This window comes from Miniopterus natalensis, chromosome 20 (genome assembly GCF_054644295.1).
Source record: "Miniopterus natalensis isolate mMinNat1 chromosome 20, mMinNat1.hap1, whole genome shotgun sequence".
NCBI lineage: Eukaryota > Metazoa > Chordata > Mammalia > Chiroptera > Miniopteridae > Miniopterus > Miniopterus natalensis.
In genome coordinates, this window is record NC_142100.1 from 25,278,471 (window position 1) to 25,295,782 (window position 17,312).

The 17,312-nt window shown below is 55.6% G+C and overlaps 1 protein-coding gene across 2 annotated transcripts in view; it reads right to left on the bottom strand.

Moving 5' to 3' along the window:
- KDM2B (lysine demethylase 2B) overlaps window positions 1-17,312 on the bottom strand; it is a 74,968-nt gene that overhangs the window by 49,748 nt on the left and 7,908 nt on the right. Inside the window, exons 5-6 of one of the 2 annotated variants that reach the window (XM_087828448.1) lie at window positions 10,396-10,574; window positions 10,163-10,269 (exon numbers count right to left, since the gene is read on the bottom strand). The exons of the other annotated variant lie outside the window; for it this stretch is intronic. Of the exons in view, the coding sequence (XP_087684574.1) occupies window positions 10,163-10,269; window positions 10,396-10,574 (286 nt within the window). The remainder of the gene's footprint in view (window positions 1-10,162; window positions 10,270-10,395; window positions 10,575-17,312) is intronic. 2 annotated transcript variants of the gene reach the window in all.

A 17,312-nucleotide genomic window follows, 5' to 3' on the forward strand; every position in this document is an offset into this window, starting at 1 on the left:
GCAGCTGGGCCCCCTGGAATTCCGTCGTAAACCACCTGCACAGCTTGCCAATTACCGGTCCCCATTCAACTCCACATTCATTCAACAATCATTTACTGAGGGCCAACCAGCGCTCCAGCCCAGAGCTAGGCAATGGCACTCAGATAAATGCAAAAGACCCCTCCCTGCCCTTAAGGATGGGACACTCTTGGAGCACTGAGCAGGGAAAGTTAAATGGCAAGACCAACTGCAACTGACTGCGAAGAAAGCAAAGCAGCTAACAGTTCAGGGGTGCCAGCCACAGAAGACCACACCGCGTGTGATTCCACGTACGTGAAATGTCCAGAGTAAGCCAATATACAGAGACGGGGTAGATTAGTGGTGGCCGGGGGCTGGGGGTGACTGCTAAAGGGTACAGGGTTCCATTTGGGGGTGAAAAAAATGTTCCCAAACTGCCTGTGGTTGCACAACTCCGTAAACGTAACTAAAAGCCACTGAACCGTACACTTTAAATGGATGACTGGTGTGTGAATTATATCTCAATAAAGCTGCTATAAAAAGGTAAAGGGATTAAGAGAAGACCCTGGGGGTGGGGTGGGGTGGACAGGCAGAGGGGGAGGAAAGGAGGGAGTGTCTGGGCTTTAGAGGCTTGGGCTGGGTGAGTGCATTGGGGGGGAAAGGAACCAGCCAGCAGCCCCCTTCTGAGCCCTTCCTTACAGGAACTCACCAGCCTCCCCCCTCCTTCCTGACCAAGCTGCCCTCCTAGGGGGAGGCAGTGCTTAAGGCGGAGGGAGAACGGAGCAGGCCTCCAAGTCCGGGCCTGGCAGACAGGGGTGCCAGGGTCCCCTCCCTGCCACCCACCCCTTCCCACAAGAGCCACCCCTCGGCAGCCTCCCCAGGGCTCCTGCTCAAGCATCTAGGTACCTCCAGAGGCCCTCACACACATGCTCACCCCACTGACCTCTTCCCCCCCACCCCCCCAGCACTTTGCTCTTCCACGGTTTGGGGAAGAGAGGAGGAACGGGCAGGGAGGAGCCAGCACAGAGCCAAGCGGAGATAATAAAGGGCAGGGCTGAGCTGGTCAGGAGGCTGGAGGGCTCCGGGTGCCCTCCCCTCTTGGCTGCCTTGTGCACCTCACATTCAGGTGGACCCTGGGCCCCGCTCGGCTGGCAGCATGCGGGCGGCAGGCGGCGTCCCTCATCGGGATAGGCTGGAGGAGCCTTAAGCATGTGCCTGCAGGAGGCTGGCAAATCAGAAGGCCTTCCCTGCACATCAGAGCCCGGCTGCCTAGCAACCCCATCGGAGGGGTGCAGTGGACAGCACAGGACGCAGCCCTTCAGGAACGCGGGCGCCCGCTGCGGGGCTGGCGCTGGGGTTGTTCCAGTCCCAGCTTGGGACTCCAGCTCCACACACCCCCCGCCCCTCTCTGCCCAGCCCCAGCCATGTCCCCACTCCCAAGGCCTGGGTGATCCTACTGTCTCCCAAAGGACCGGGCATCTGAAGCCCTAACCATCCCCACACAGCACCCCATGGGCCACACCGGCCTCTCTTCTCTCTAAGCACCGCTTCCAAATATCAGTCATTTTCCTAAAACCATCTCTTCCTCTCGGTTTGGTGTTTTGTTTTTTAATTTTTATTTTCTTTTTTTAATCTAACCTTGGCTTCCACCCCCTCGGAGCCTCAGCAGAGCACAGTCTAAGGAAAACAATGTAAGTGTTTGTGGGGTGGAGTAAAGAGATACACCTCCTTCAGTCTGCGGCTGGATACCCACCCGGGTGCCCACAGAGGAGAGGAAAAGGCAGTCTCTCTGGGTTTTTTTGGGGGGGAGGGAGAGCTCCAGGCCCCAACTCACCACCCCACCCCACCTCCCTTCGCCAGCACGTGTAGAAAACGGAATCCCCGCGAGCTGCTGCGGCCGCTGTGTGCAGAGAAAAGTTCTCCAAGTTGAGTTGGTGTCTGATCTGCCCCCTCCCTGTCACCCCGCAACATCCTCCGAGGCCCCTGGGAGCTCGGGGGAGGGGAGGGGGCCCCCCTGCTTCCAGACGCGCCCGTCCTGGAGAGGCCCCTCCTCCCCCGTCCCCCGTTTCCTGGCCGCCGGGCCTGCACCGCCCCTCCCGCCCGGCCACTGCGCGCGTTCGGGAGGCCAGGGTGGCGGTGACAGGGCGGCTTTGTCCCGGCCACCCCGCCCGCCCGCCCGGCCTGCCCGCCGGGCCCCCGCCCCCGCGCCCGCGCCCGCGCCCGCCCGCGTGACGTCTTTGCACTGACCTCTGCAGCTCGCTCCCCCGAGCACACCGCAGTCACATGGGCGCGCGGCTCGGTGCCACGGCGGCCGAGCTCTCCCTGCGGCTGGCCGGCCGGCCCGGCTTCCGCCTCGGCCGCCCCAGCCCGCGAAGCCGCGCCCCTCGGCACCCCCCTCCGCCCGCCCAGCCCGGTGGCGCCTGTGTCACACCGGGCACCCTCGGAGTTGGAGGCGGGGGGGGGAGGGGGGCTGAAAACCAGGAGCCCCCAGAGCTAAACCTCGAAAGGGTTCCCGCCTCCTGGGGCTGGCTGGCTGGCTGGCTGGGGAGGAGCTTGGCGGAGGGGGAGCTGCACCTGCCGCACCAACTTTGGGGTGCTGTCTGGGGTCCGGGGAGGCGGGGCAGCCCCAGCTCGCTCATTTCCCTCCAAACTTCACCAAACTCCCCCTGCAGCCCAGGAAGCGTCCCCTCGGGCAAAGGTCTGGCGCGGGGGTGGGGGGCCTGGAAGGCTGGCACCAGGGGGCCGGGGCTGGAGGCGCCGACGCGCGCACACACCGCACTTACGCGCAGCGCACGGAGACACAAAGAGCCGCTCCGACGCCACCGCGCAGCCCGCGGGCGGGAGGCCGCCCCCGCCGCCGCCACCCCCTCCCCGGGACGCCCGGGCAGCCCCAGGCTGGCTGGGAACCGCGCAGGGACAGCCGCCCGGCCCCGCCCGGCCCCGCCCGGCGCGCCCGCGGTTACCCTGGGCGGAGGCGGCGGCGGCGCAGCTCCGGGGCGTCCCCATCGGTGGCGCAGGCTCGACGCGCGCCCGGCCCTGGCGACGCGAGCCGAGCCCCCTCCCCGGCGCTGCCCGGCCCCCGGCGGAGGACCGCGGAGCCCCCGCTCGCTTCCTTCCTTCCCCGGGAAGCCGGGCGCGGGCTGCGCCCATCCCCGCGCTGAAACTGAACACCCGCGCGCGGGGCCGCCGGGGAGGCGGAGGGAGGCCGCGGGCTGACAGCGCGGCGCGGGCCAGCGCCGCGGGACGCCGGCGGCGGGGGGCGCGGGCGCAGCTCTGCCCTCCCCGGTCCGCGGGAACCCCCGCACCCCCGTGTTTCCGGCAGCGTGGACTCCGTCCTGGGGCTGGAGGAACTGACCCAGCAAAGCCACATTTCCTTGGACGTGGGCACAGCCAGCGAAATAACCAGTGTCAGGTCCAGGGTACGGCAGCCCAGAGACCAGGGATTTCCGTCTTTGGCCCTAAGACCGACCGACAGGCTGTGTGACCTTGGCCAACTTACTTCCCCTCTCTGAGCCATTTCCTCCTGCTAACGGCAGGAAGGTGACCTGAAGTTCAACTCTCCATTCGAAGATGCTACCCCTCCCCCTAACCTAAGCAGCTCGCTCTCTGTAACCTTCCATCGTAGAATTATTGTGGGAACCCACTGAGATAAATACATGTTAACGCATACCTGGCACTATGATACTTTGGTTATTTATTACAGTTTTCACAACAGCCCTATGAGGTCACTCGCAGGATTGTCCCCATTTTACAGATGAGAAAGCAGAGGCTCGGAGGTAGCGACTGGCTCTGGTCACTACCCTAGCCGGTGGTAGTGCTTACCAAAGAGCCTGCCTGGGAGTTCCTTAGTCCTCCAGGGGTCTACCTGGCCAGTCCCATGACTCTCAAGAAGCTGACTGCAGTTACAGCCAAACCTCCACCACTGACTTCCGGCTGCGGGAGCTGGTCCATCTCAAATCAGAAGTCCCACCCTCCAGGGCACCTCATCAGGACCACAGCCCTCCTCCCATCCTGTCCCCACATCCCTCCCCCAAACCCTCACAAGGGGGCAAGTGACCAAGGGCAGAAATCAAGCTTCTCCATTCTTTGACCAAACCCCAACCACTGGGGCTACCCACCAATATTAATTATCAAGTGCTAATTAACCCACCAATATTAATTATCAAGTCCAATTGTGAAGTGCTAATATTAGCTATTTACATGCATAATATCCTTTCACCGTTAAAACAACCCCATTTTAGGGAAGCAAACATTGAAACCATTTCAAAGTGGTCAATATTGCCCGGCCGGCACGGCTCAGCAGTTGAGCATCGACCTAGGATCCAGGAGATCACGGTTCGATTCCCGGACAGGGCACGTGCCGGGGTTGTGGGCTCGATCCCCAGTTGGGGGCGTGCAGAAGGCAGCCGATCAATGACTCTCTCATCATTGATGTTTCTATCTCTCCCCCTCTCCCTTCCTCTCTCTGATATCAATACAGGATTAAAAAAAAAAAAAGTGGTCAATGCCTTGGGCCAGGGTGTTGCTTCCTGCCAAGAGGCTAGACTGTGAACCCTTTGGAACTAGCTGAATTTTTTCACAATATATAGGTTTTGCCTATTTAAAAGAAAAAGTAATAATTACAAGAACTACCCCCCACCTTGGAGTTGAGCTGTCACTGAGTGGGTGTTCTTCAGCAAGGGCTTTGCCACACACAAAACAGAAGTGGAGTTAAATGAACAGTCCACGTGGGAGAATTATCATCACGTTTTTAGTCACCAAAGCCTCAGCTCCTTGATGGCAGGAACCATATCAGATTCACCTGTGTAAGAGCAGCGCCCGGCACCAGGCCTGTAATTAATTATTCTGATCAGCTGTGTGACACTGGACTCAATCTTTCCCCATTCTGGGACTTGGCAACCCCATTTGTTGAACTAGTCAGGGGACCTCTAGTGGTCCTCATGGGTCAAATCAGGTCAGAGAGTCTGGCCGGAGTGGCTGAGGTGGCAGAGCGTCATCCTGTGCACCCAAAGGTTGCCAGTGCAGTCCCCTGTCAGGACAATTGATCAATGTTTCTCTCTCTCTCTCCCTCCCCCTTCCTCTAAAATCAATAAAAACATTCTCCACTGAGGATTAAAAATTTAAATTAAAAAAAAAAAAGCCCTACACAAATGTGGGGGAGAGACTGAAAAGCAGAGGAATTCCAGTGGCCGAGGGAGCCCTGTGTGACTACCCGAAGCCACATGCAGGAGCATCTAGCCCCATCCACATCTCACACCCACTGCAGGCTCCGTCTTCCCCATGGGGGGATGGGGGCAGGGGCTACAGGATCCCCACTTCAACAGGATTCCCACTTCACAGAAGGGTAAACTGAGTCTCTAAGAGAAGATAAAAGACGTGCCGTGGCCACCAGAGTGGCAGAGGAGCCCCTGAAACTGGCTCATCCTGTTTCAGCTTTGTACTCCCAAATTCCCCCAGTTCTTCCTGCTGCCCCCAGAAAGTACACGGGGAGAAAAACACGGTCAACTCTCAGTTATTCGGGACCCAGGCATGCTTTCTGTGAGCTCCCGTTTTGCTGGTCTTTTGAGTTCAGTCCACCACGTCCCATCTCCATTACACAGGCAAACCTCATTTTTGCCAGCCCTGCGTGCTCCCAGAGCAGGTGAGGGTGGGAGAGACTTGCTTCTGGAATGCATTATAATACGCAGAAATCTGAAGTGAAAAAGGTATATGCCCGTGTCATACATCTAGGACAGCGATTTTCAACCAGTGTACCACGAGAATTCTTAAAACATGCAATACCTGACTATTTAGTCAGGGGCGGCACTGACCTCTTTTCCCTTAGACTGTCATATAAAAAAATAACAACAGGCAACACAACAGCCATCCCGTGTGAACAAATAAAACTATACCTATTTTTTTTTTTTGGTCAGATCAAGAAATATATTTTTTGGTGTGCCGCAGAATTTTAGTAATTAGTTTATGTGCCATGAGATGAAAAAGGTCGGAAATCACTGACCTAGGAGATGGCGGGGCCTTTAAAACATGCCCACAAATTCTCTGATACTCCTCCCTTCCAGAGGCAGAGCCAAATTCCCCTCCCCTTGAGTGTGGGCCAGATGCAGTGACTCACTTTTAATTAATAGAATATGCAGAAGTAAACAGTATGCAACTTCCAAAATTAGGCCTTACAAGGCACTCTGGCATCCTTCTTGCTCCCTTGAACCCCTCACTCTAGGGGACCAGCTGCCATGTCACCAGGACACTCAAGCATCTCTGTGGAGAGGCCCACGTGGCGAGGAGCTGAGGCCTCCTGCCAACAGCCATGGGAGGGCACAAACTTAGAAGCGGGTCCTCCAGCCCCAGTCAAGCCTTTGGATGATGGCAGCCCAGGCCTGTCTCGACACAAGCTCAAGAGCGATCTGAGCCAGAACCACACCACGGAGCCACTCCCGGATTCCTGACCTGAGTAGACTGTGAAGTAATGTTTGTTGTTTTAAGCTGCTAAGGTTTTTTTTGTTTCAGTTGTGAATCTGGGGGGTAATCTGCTATGCAGCGATAAACAGCCAGTTCAGGGATACTCCCAAATAAGCATCACTGTTTATATGATCATAAGGAATTTTGCTAGACAATTCTATACAGCAAACAGTGGTCATCCTCCTTCCTTTTATGTCCCTTTTTTAAATTTACTTTAATCCCCACTGGAGGATATTTTTTCCATTAATTTTCAGAGACAGTGGAACTGAGGGGCTGGGGGGAGAGAGAGAAACACCAACGTGAGAGACACACATTGATTGGTTGCCCCCTGAATTCACCGGGACTGGGGCTGGGGATCGAACCTGCAACCCAGGTACATGCCCTTAACCGGGCATGGAACCCAGGACCCTTCGGTGCGTGGGGCCGTGCTCTAACTACTGAGCCAACCCCAGCCAGGGTCCCTTCATGACACTTGTCACCTAAATTATTCACTTTGCTTGCCTATCTCTCCTCCCCACCAGACTATAAGCTCCATGAGAACAGGGAATCCACCAACCTGGAATATTGTCTTGAACATAATAGACACTCAATAAATGCAGCAACAGAGAACAAATCGACGAACATTCTCTGTACAAATCTCCTGTCTCCCACACACTTGGAACTACCCCCTCGACAACTGTCACCACCCCTCGCCTTAAGTATCTCAACCAAAACCCATTAAAATTCCTAACCCCTCACCACCGAGCAGCGTAAATCTGGAGCCAGGGAGGCGGCACTAATGGTTTGTAACACTCCCGTCTCCCCTCCTGCAAATCCTCGGTTCAGGTGGCCCGTCAGCTGTCTCCACTCTCCAGGCTCTGTGATTTCCAGAAACGGTGTCATTTTAATTAAATTCCACAGAACCATTCTCCGGCCCCAGAGGACTTCACCGTCGTGGGATTTTACCTTGCTTATTAACGGAAATCAGCATTCTTTGCAGACGAACAAATGGACTCGTTCCAAGGTGACAATTTCCTTCCTAACAAGGTTCAAATCCTCTAACAAGTTTCTGCAGCCACCGACAGAGTTTGTAAATCTATCTGGCACGAAATCTAACCAATATGTTGAAGACATGTGGTCCCAGAAAACTGTGTGAGCCTTTTTTTTGGTAATTAGATAGGATTCTCAAGGTATTAACAGAGCTTACTATGGAGAGAGGAATCTGAAAGTTAAATTCTTCCCTTAACATCTCAGGGAGGCAAGGCAGACATAAATTCACTGAAATATAAAGGGGTGGGCAAAAGTAGGTTTACAGTTGTGATACAAATAAATAATACAATAATTAATAAATAACAATAAGAGAATAAAGTCTGTGTTTCGCATGCTCACAACTATAAGCCTACCTCTGCCCCACCATGTACGTCTGTCTTTTACCTTCCTACCTGTCCAGTCTGCCCTCTGCCCTGGCCCACCCTTGCCCTCGCCCGGACGAGGCAGGGGTTCCCCAGGGCCTTCCATCCCCACTCCTTCAACTCACACAGCAGCAGGCGAACTTGCAGAATGCTGGGGCACAAAAGGCCCTGTTCACCCTGGTGCACCCCCAACCACCACCACCATCCTGCACCCCATTTCCAGCCCTCCTGCCATCCCCCCTCCATCCTTCCTCAGGTCCCCACACCCCGGATTTCCAGCCCCACTGCCACCCTTCCTGGGGTTCCCCGCCCCGCCCCGCCCCCGATCTCCAGCCCCACGGCCGTCCTCCCACAGGTCCTCCTCTGCCCCTGCCACCCGGCTCTCTGCACAGCCAGGGGAGCTCCTCCCAGGCCTCTTCACCTAAGTAACCCCCTCCCTTCGGACCCCAGCTCGGGGTGCCTGCCTGCCTGCCCTGGCCTCCCTGACCTCCCCAACCAGGTGAGCCCCTGCTTCGTGCTCCTGTAGCACAGTGGCCTCTGCCTTGTGGCCTCATGGCGCTGCAAGTTTCCGTCTGTTTCTCTGGTTATTGGATTAATGTCCGTCTCCAGATACACTGCAAGCTCCGAGCGGGCAGGGAGCTCACCCGTTTTCTCCCCGCTGTATTCCCAGTGCCCAGCACCAATTAGATGTTGGGTACACAGGCTGAAAGAATGATCGATCGATCAATCAATCGATCGATGAGAGCAGGGATCTGCCTGTAACTAATCCCTCAGTCCTGCACTGTTTCCTCAGGTTCCACCCTCATGATTCCTTCAGGGCCTTTGGCACCTCCCCACCTCCTCTGTCCCTTAAAGCCCAGGTGGAATGTCCCCTCTGAGAGGACCTCCGAGGGCCACCAGCCAAAAAGGATTCCTTCTGGGAATGTTTCCCTCTGTGGGGAGGAGCCGCATGTTCCCCAGGGGTTTCCCTCTGCGGGGAGGAGCAGCATGTTCCCCAGGGGCAGAGGTTTCAGTCCTGCTGTCTTTCTACTTTCCTGTCCCGGGGCACATTGAGCCCACATGCCTTTGATGGAGCCCAGATCCAAGGAGTGCACCCAGCTTCAGCTTTGAGGGGAGAAAAAAGTGCCTGAGAGATAATTAAAGAAAGAGAGGGAGCCCCACCCAGCGTGGCTCAGCGGTTGAGCGTCGACCTAGGATCCAGGAGATTGTGGCTCAATTCCCCGTCAGGACACAGGCCCAGGTTGCGGGCTTGATCCCCAGTCGGGGGCGTGCAGGAGGCAGCCAATGCATGACTCTCTCGTCATTGATGTTTCTATCTCTCTCTCCTCTCCCTTCCTTTCTCTGAAGTCAATAAAGACATATTTTAAAAAAGAGAGAGCGAGAGAGAGCTTGAAAGCAAAACCTTGAGAAGCCCGGGGCTAGCCTGCTGGCCTCCCTTACAAAGCCTGGCACAGAGTCCACCTGCAGTGTGCACCCTGAACGGAGGGCGGAATGAGTGAAAAGTCCACAGCCTCTGAGCTCCTGGGGGCACTCCTGGCAGTGGAACCGAACAGAGCGGAGAGATGCTAAAGGTTGCTAATGAGATGCTAAAAAGATGCTAATGGATGCTAAAGGTTGGCCAAAGCCAACCTTTCTAGGAAGCCCAGAGCAATGGTCCTGCCTGGGCCAGCCAGCCTCTCCTTCCCATTTTGGAAGGCCCAGGGTGACTTCCACCTCCCAAGGGCCCGTTACTCAAATTCTTGAACCAAGGGGCTCACGGGGGCCTCTGCCCGTGAAAAGCAATCTGTCTCATGACTTGCTGGTCACAGTGCATGCAGTTATATCCCTGGGATTGGATGTGGCCATCTCCCCAGGTCAGTGCCAACCTCCCACTTTGAGGAATGTCTGCGGGACATCTCATGAGGAAGTGGCCCCTGGGCTTGCTTTGGGAAAGGTTCTTCTGGATCAGGGCCCCTGGGTCTCAACGAGAACCAAACGGACACTAGGATCCTCCCAACCCTCTGCAAAAGTAGTGTCCCCGGGGGGGGGTCTCCCTGAAAATGCCCGCTCTGAGTTGACAAAGGTTTGACAAATGTGCAAACACATACATGTGAGTGCACACAGGTGCACATACGCATGCACACAGGGACAGCTCCCATTTCCCCTTCCCGCTCCTCAGGTCACACCCTGAGGACAGCTGGCATCGAGGCCAAGGGGCCACCTGGAAGGAGACTGCAGCCCAGAGCAGAACACGGAGCCCTGACTTCCAGGGAAGCAAGACGCCGACCTGCCCAGAGCAAGGGCCCCTCCTGCCCCTCCCGCGCCCGCGCCCGCCTTACTTCTTCACTTTCGGGTACTTCATCTCCGCAATGGCGTTTGTGGCTTCCATCTGCTTCTCCTTCAAGTGCTGCGGCCACATGTTGTCCACCCAGTCCACCAGGTCTACCTGAAAGCCAGGCCCCGTCAGCACCTGCTGGCTTCTGTGGCTCTGGGGGGGCTCCCGCCCCGCCTCCCCCAGGCCTGCAGGGGGCGCAGGGTGAGGCCAGGAGGGAACCCCAGGCCAGGGGCCTACCACAGTGGGACGCTTGACCAAGTGTTCCAGCTTGGTGTGGCTGAATTCCAGGCTGATGACGTTGTACAGCTTGTCCCGCTGCGCCTCGGGCGTCTCGTAGTAGCGCACGAACTGGGACATGCTCATCTCCGCGCCCTTCTGAGTGTTCACGTCCATCACATCCACCAGCCGCCGGCTACCTGGGGGCGGAATCCACACGCCGGGAGCTCCTGAGGCCCGGGGATTCGGATCCTACCTGGGAGGCCCCATAAAACCAAACCTCCCCCTCCTCCAGGGTTCCCCCACACGCCTCACTACTGCGCCATGCCCACTCTGTTACCGGGTCCTGTCAATTCTCCTTAGCGAATCTCTCCAACCCATCTGATTCCTGCATCACCACGGCCTCCGCTCTAGCCCAGTCCCGTTACTGCTCTTTTCCTCCAAGGGGCTTTCCAACTACACCTCTTCCCCACCCTCCATGCTGCGGCCAGCAGGAGCTTTCTAAGACAGACCTGACCATGGACACGCCTCACTTTCCTGAAAACCATCGATGGCTCCCCACTGCCAACCAAAGAATCCTTTGCACGGCACTCAAGGCCTTTGTGTCTTTTTGCAGCCCTAGGATAGGATTTATCTCTATAGATGACTAGCTGTTTAGTGGCCCCCCTCCTAGTCTGTGAGGCCATGAAAGTTACTTGACTTCTCTGAACAGCCATGTGTTCATCTTGCCATCGCTTCTCATAGGCCAGCTGTGAGGATTCAACCAGACGGTGATTACACGACTTCTCATATGCATGACGGGACCACAAAGGGTGTGCATCCCTCCTCAGGAAAGTCCAGCCTGCATCTCAGCAGCGAGCTCCATGAGGGAAGGGGACAAGCTCTGAACTAGGAGACAGGGGCCACCCCTGACCACAGACCCTCAAGGAAACCATGACCCTTCCGGGGACTCTGCTTCCCCATCTGTAAAATGGGAATCACAATAGCTCTGGAACCCGAGCCCAGGCGGAAGGAACAACTGAAGCTAAGTAGACATGCTTCCAAGGGGGAAAAAGGCCCAGAGCAGACTGCCAAATCCATGTGGCTTTAGGATAAGAGCTCGCTCACCCTGTCTGTTAGGACTGGAATGAGAAGCCCACCGTTAGCTCAGTGACAAATACATAGTCTATGGACACTTAGAAATGTGTCCACTAGAAAGAAGGAAAAGACCAGAAGCAGGCGAGCCCCTGTTCAAAGCTGCCCCAAGAATTAAGACCATGAAATTCAAACTTCCAGGCCCACAGACGAAGTTTTATGGGCACACAGGCCCACTCATAGATTCACACATCTCCGGCTGCTTCCAAGCTGCAACGGCCGAGCAGGGTAACTGATGGAGACTGAATGGCCGGCAATGCCTGAAATATTTACTCCGACTCTTTACAGAGGAAGCCTGCAGGCCCTTGAATGCGACAAAACCCTCACGGAGCTTAGGCGAGGACGTGGGCAGCACTCCCACCGTGCCCTGCTGCAAGCACAGCTCTGCGCACAAAGTCTGGCGCACCATCAATATTTGTGGAGTAAACACAACTTTCACTTGGTTGGAACTGCATAGTAAAAGCAATGCCTTAAGTGCATAAGAGAACTTGGGTGTTACTATCTTTTGCATTCGGTATCTAATTTCCACAGCCAATCCAGAAGCTAAGTAGGACTGTTCCTGTCTTACTAATGAGGGAACCAACATCTGGAGACAGATCTCACTGGCAAAAGTCCCCCAGAACATACTCTGTCTACCAATTAGAATACAGTAGTTAATGTTTACTTAGCACGTCGGCACAGGTGAGCTCTCTACACAAGTTATCTTAAGTGAACGGCGGTAAGAGTTCTGTGAGGTGGACCTTCAATTATACCCATTTCATGGATGAGAAACTGAAGCTCGGACAACTAACTTGCCCCAAAATGCCCATCTGGTGAGCAGCGGAGGTGAAATTTGAAGCCAATTCTAGCTAACGCCAGAGCCCAGGTACTCATCCCCCACCCCTGCATCTAGGCCACGCGGAATCCTGATCGTGTGCTAGGGTTGAAAGACCACCGGGCCTTCTCCAGCGGCTGGCTCCAGGCCCCCGGGGATCCGGGGAAGGCCGGGAGAAGCTTTATTTCTGCACTGGGAGTGCAGCTCCACCAGGGGGCATCCCTGAACTTTGCTGGAAATTCTGGCGCTCTCTTGGCCATGCTGGCTCCTTACTCCGGCTCCTGGAACGGGTGGGCTCTGCTGGGCTTCTCTGGTAAGCCCACCTGGCAGAGGGCCTGCTGCTAAAGAGTCTAGGAGGTGGGGGCAGAACAGGCCCCCAAACCCTTGCCCCTCTGCCAGCCTCCCACCTCCCGGCCTCTTCTCCCTAACCTTGCTCAAGGTCACCTCTGCGAAGCCCCCTGTGGAAAGGGGTTTGCTGGCAGGTAGATGAAGGGAATCATGGCCCTAGAGGTTCGTACAAGTCAGTAATGAAGGCCCCGGGGCTCGGCTGCCGCTATCAACACAATGCAGTGACTAAGCAAAGACTTCGTGGGTTCAAACCCCGGCGGGGCCTCTGAGCACCTCTGAGAATCCGTTTCCCCATCAGTAACGCGGAGGCAAAAATGGTGGGCAGCCCATGAGGTTGCCCTGGGGCTGAAATGAGATAACGCACATGAACCACTTCTGAGAAGTGCCTGCATGCAGGTAGGCACAGCAATCAGCCAATGCCATCCACAATTCCGGGTCAGGGCACAGACCCAGGTTGTGGGTTCAATCCCTGGTCGGGGCGCATTCGAGAGGGAGCCAATTGATGTTTCTCTCTCACATCAATGTTTCTCCCCCGCCTTCCTCTCTCTCTAGAATCAATGAAAAACATCCACCACATTAGGGAACACAAGTGCTCAACCAACCTGGAAAACATCTGGACTCCTGGGCAGTCAGAAGCCCCAGCCCTGGGACAACAACCATCACTGAACACAGAAGGATGTGGGTTGAAGAGGCCTGTTTTTACCTTTTTGAGTGCACCCTGAGCTCCCCTGCCCCCCTCTTTCACAATTCCTGGGACTCCTGATGATCCCCCTCTTCCCTCTGCTCTTGGCCAGGTGCAGGACCCCAGCTGACCCCACCACAGCCTGCTCCGGCCTCCGATGAAAAGGGAAGTCAGGACTTGGAGGGGTGAGAGCAGCGAGGAGCAGCTGGGGCTGGTGGGGGGAGAGATGTGCAGGGGAGAAGCCCCCGAGCGGGAGAGGCCGAGCCCCTGTATCCAGACTGGACGGCTGGGCACTTGGTTCTAAGACTAGCTTCCTTGGTGTGTGTAGAGCTCGGTCCAGGTGCCCTGGATGCCAATCTGCGGGGGGGTCGGAGTGAGCGTGGAGGGAGGAGGAAGGGAAGTGGGTTCCACGGGGGGGGGGGAATAAAAGGGGAAGGACCACAGACGATGGGTGTTGAGATGGGCGATGGGTCCATGGGAGTTCAGTATACTGTATACTCTTGTTACTTTTTAAAATTCTCTCCAATAAAAAGCATTTTTATAAATCCCAAGCTCTGTTACTAGCTCCGTGGCTCAGGGCACTCACCCCTTCCTGGCTGCCATTAGTACAAGAGAATCTAACATGATGTCTGGCACATGGTAAGGTCTGCAACGCACTCAGCCACTAGCCTCTGAGCAGGTCTGGGGCGGTGGAAAGAGCCATGAGGCTCTGGACACCAAGCGAGGGGGGGTCCCCATCAGAGAGAAAGGGAAAGGGAGTCCCTGTATGTGGACTCCTCCGGCTCCCTGATTTTAACCCTGAAGCCTCAGCCCTACCCCAGCTCTTTTATTCTTACTTGGAGAACCATGTGGGAGGCACAGGTGCCTAACTTGTTCCTGGGTTAGCGACAGCCCACGGGGGGCCCACGGAATGAGCGGTGGGGGCGTCAAGGGCACCTGGGATGGTGCCAAGAGCCCTGCACCGAGACCCAGTCCCAGCCACCCCGACCGACCCGGCTCTAGGTGTCCCCGGCCTAGTGTGTGAAGACAGGAAGTAGTTGACCTTTTATACTGGTTTTTTTTTGGTTGCCACAAAACTCTTCAAACAGAAGCTCTGAGGACAGCCAAATGCATCAAAAAAACAAGGGCTGAAGTGGGTAGGAGGCGGGTGCTCAGAACGCACACCCCGATTCTGAGGATTTCCCTTTGAAAGCCGCCGGGTTGGGTCATTTGCCGGTCCTCTCCCAGCCCCCGCGCTGACTTTTAGCCTAGTTCCTAAAGCCTCAGATCAAATCCCTTACGTGCGAAATGGGGGCAGGGGTAAGAGGCAGAAGAGACCCAGAGGGGTCACTGGGGACACCTGGGGCCTGCCAGTCTCTTTCGGTCTGAGCTGGGGGATTAAGAATCGGCGTTCCGGCTTCTCAGGTTCCCAGTCAGCTCTGCCACGGGTGGCAAAGGAGAGCTGGGTACAAGTGCCCCGTCTCTGAGCAGGAAGCCCAGCAAATGCCCGTAGGGACAGAAGGGACAGATCAGTGCTAAGATGGAATGTGGCCCTCCAAGCTTTGGGGAGCCACCACCCCTGGAGCAGGTGACAGGGGCAAGCTGCCCTTTGGAGCCTGCGAGGCACCCACGGTGCTGGACCTCTCCGGCCCCCAAAGGCAGTGGGTTACAGGAGAAATTTTCCACTAGGGAGCTGCGGGGCCTAAGTAGGCCAGCAGCTCAGCGCCCCCGTCTCTCTCTCTCCTCCCCCTTCCCCTCCCTCCCAGTCTCATTGGTTCTCTGGGCTCACAGGCTACACACCCATCCAACAAATTCCAGCTGCAGAAATTAATCCGTGGCCCCATGGCCCCTGCTTTGAAGGCTCCATCCGTCAGCTCTGAGAGTCAGGGGCTGGGAGCCGAGGAGAGGCTGCCCAAGGTGACCTTGAACACTAATATGAAGCATACATGGGCCCTGACCCCAAGCCCCTCCCCCAAGCCCGCTTTTCAGAGAGTGCACACTACTGGCCAGCAACGTCATTCCGGAACCTTCTCTATCATCTTCAAGTTTCTGAACCGGTTGTGTGTTTTTAATTCTCTCCCTGGGAGTCTTCTCTCATCCACCTCACAGGCGCAAGAGCACAGGCCACGGGTCAAATCCCACTCTGAGGCCGGGGGTATCTCCCTGAACCTTGCTGGGCCTCAGTTTCCTCATCTGGAAAGTGGGGATAAGAAGACCTGCCCTAGTGACCTGACACAATTACTGAGAGCACTTTGTAAACACAAAAGCAGGGACCCGTTAAAGACTGTCCCAAACCGAACAGGGGACAAATCTCTTCCTAGGCGGAGGCCTCAGTTTCCTTCATTGGGAAATTAGAGGATGCTTGCAAAGGTGCTTGTGCCTACCCAAAGCACTGGTATCTTCTGGCTCCTCAACTCTGCACCTCTTAAAATGATCCCCAGGACAGGTCAGTGCCAGGCTGTCGTCTGTGCCCTGGGATCAAGACTCTGACCCTCATAGACAGAAGGGCATGAGATACAAACCCAGGCGAACAATTCGGGGCAGAGCCCAATCGGACAAGAAGCTCTGAAAAGACACTCGAAGAAATTACAGCAAACACTCTGGATTAGGAGATGCTGAGAGCCAGCTGCTGCTCTACAGTTGGACAGAAATGGGCACGAACCTCAGCTCTTCCACACACTTGCTATTTGACTGTGGACAAGTCACCCTGAGCCTCAGTTTTGCCATCTATAAAATGGGAATAGTGATATATAGGGTTTTATGTGGGTCAGACAAAATAATATAGGCAAGGTTTCTGGCTCATAGGAAGATCTCAGTGAACAATAGCTAATATTATCTATATTCTAAGGAGCCACCCCACAGTGGAGTGATCTGTATTCCGCCCCATAGCCCTTAGCATGATCAGGATTCTGATTTTAGAGCACCAGCTTTCTAGGAAAAAGGAAACAAATCGGCGATGTGGGCGTTTATCTTAAAGAGAACACCTGAGAACATAACCGAACCCCTCCTCCCTCGGGGCTCACGGCCTCAGCTCTCCAGACTTCCCCCCGCCTTTCCCTCCTTGCATTTCTATCTGCTCTGCCAATCGGATGCCTCCCCCACCTGTCTGTCCAACCTCGAATTCTCTCCTGAGCTCAAATTCAAAGTGGCCAGAGGTGAACTCATCTACGGGCGATGTGCACCACCCCCCCCACGTCTTCTTTTCCTCTGGGGTCCTGTTACAAGCATCATCTTCTCCCAATCGCTGAAATGTAAACCTACATTTGAATCTGATGTGCCACCTACTGTCTGGGCAGCCTGCAACTCACTGCTCTCCAGGCCTCAGTTTTTCCCACCTGTGAAATGGGAAAGAAGTACTAGACTAGTTCTAAGAACTCTTTCAGAGTTTAAACTTAAAAAAAAATCTGGGGACAAGTCAGCTGCCTTTGATTTCTAAGAAGTGAGGATTTCGCCTTTTTCCTAAGCACAGCCAGCCGGTCAAGGGCAGAGCCCAGGTCTCAGGAGTCACCTTAACCAGACACAACAGACACTCAGTCCACCTGTGAGCGGTTTCCCGGCTGGCGTGGCTCAGTGGTTGAGTATCAACCTATGAACCGGGAAGTCCAGGTTCGATTCCTGCTCAGGGCCTGTGCCGGGTTTTGGGGCTCAGTCTCCAGTAGGGGACGTGCAGGAGGCAGCCGATCAATGAGCAGCGTTAGTAAGACTGTGACTGACGTTGCCTGAACGCCCGATTTGAGAATCTGGCTTTAATCCTTGCTTGTAAAGAGAGTCTCATCAGCCCCGTGTCCTGCATTTATAATAAATAATAACGGGGACCATTTACCGAGTGCCCATCACCCAGTATAATTCTAAGCTTTCATTCATTCTCATATTGGGTCCTTCTTTGAGGCAGGTTCTGCGATTAGCTCCACTTTGCAGGTGGGGGAATTGAGGCTTAGGGAGGTTAAGCAGCTTGCCCCAAATCACCTGTCAGCTAGCACA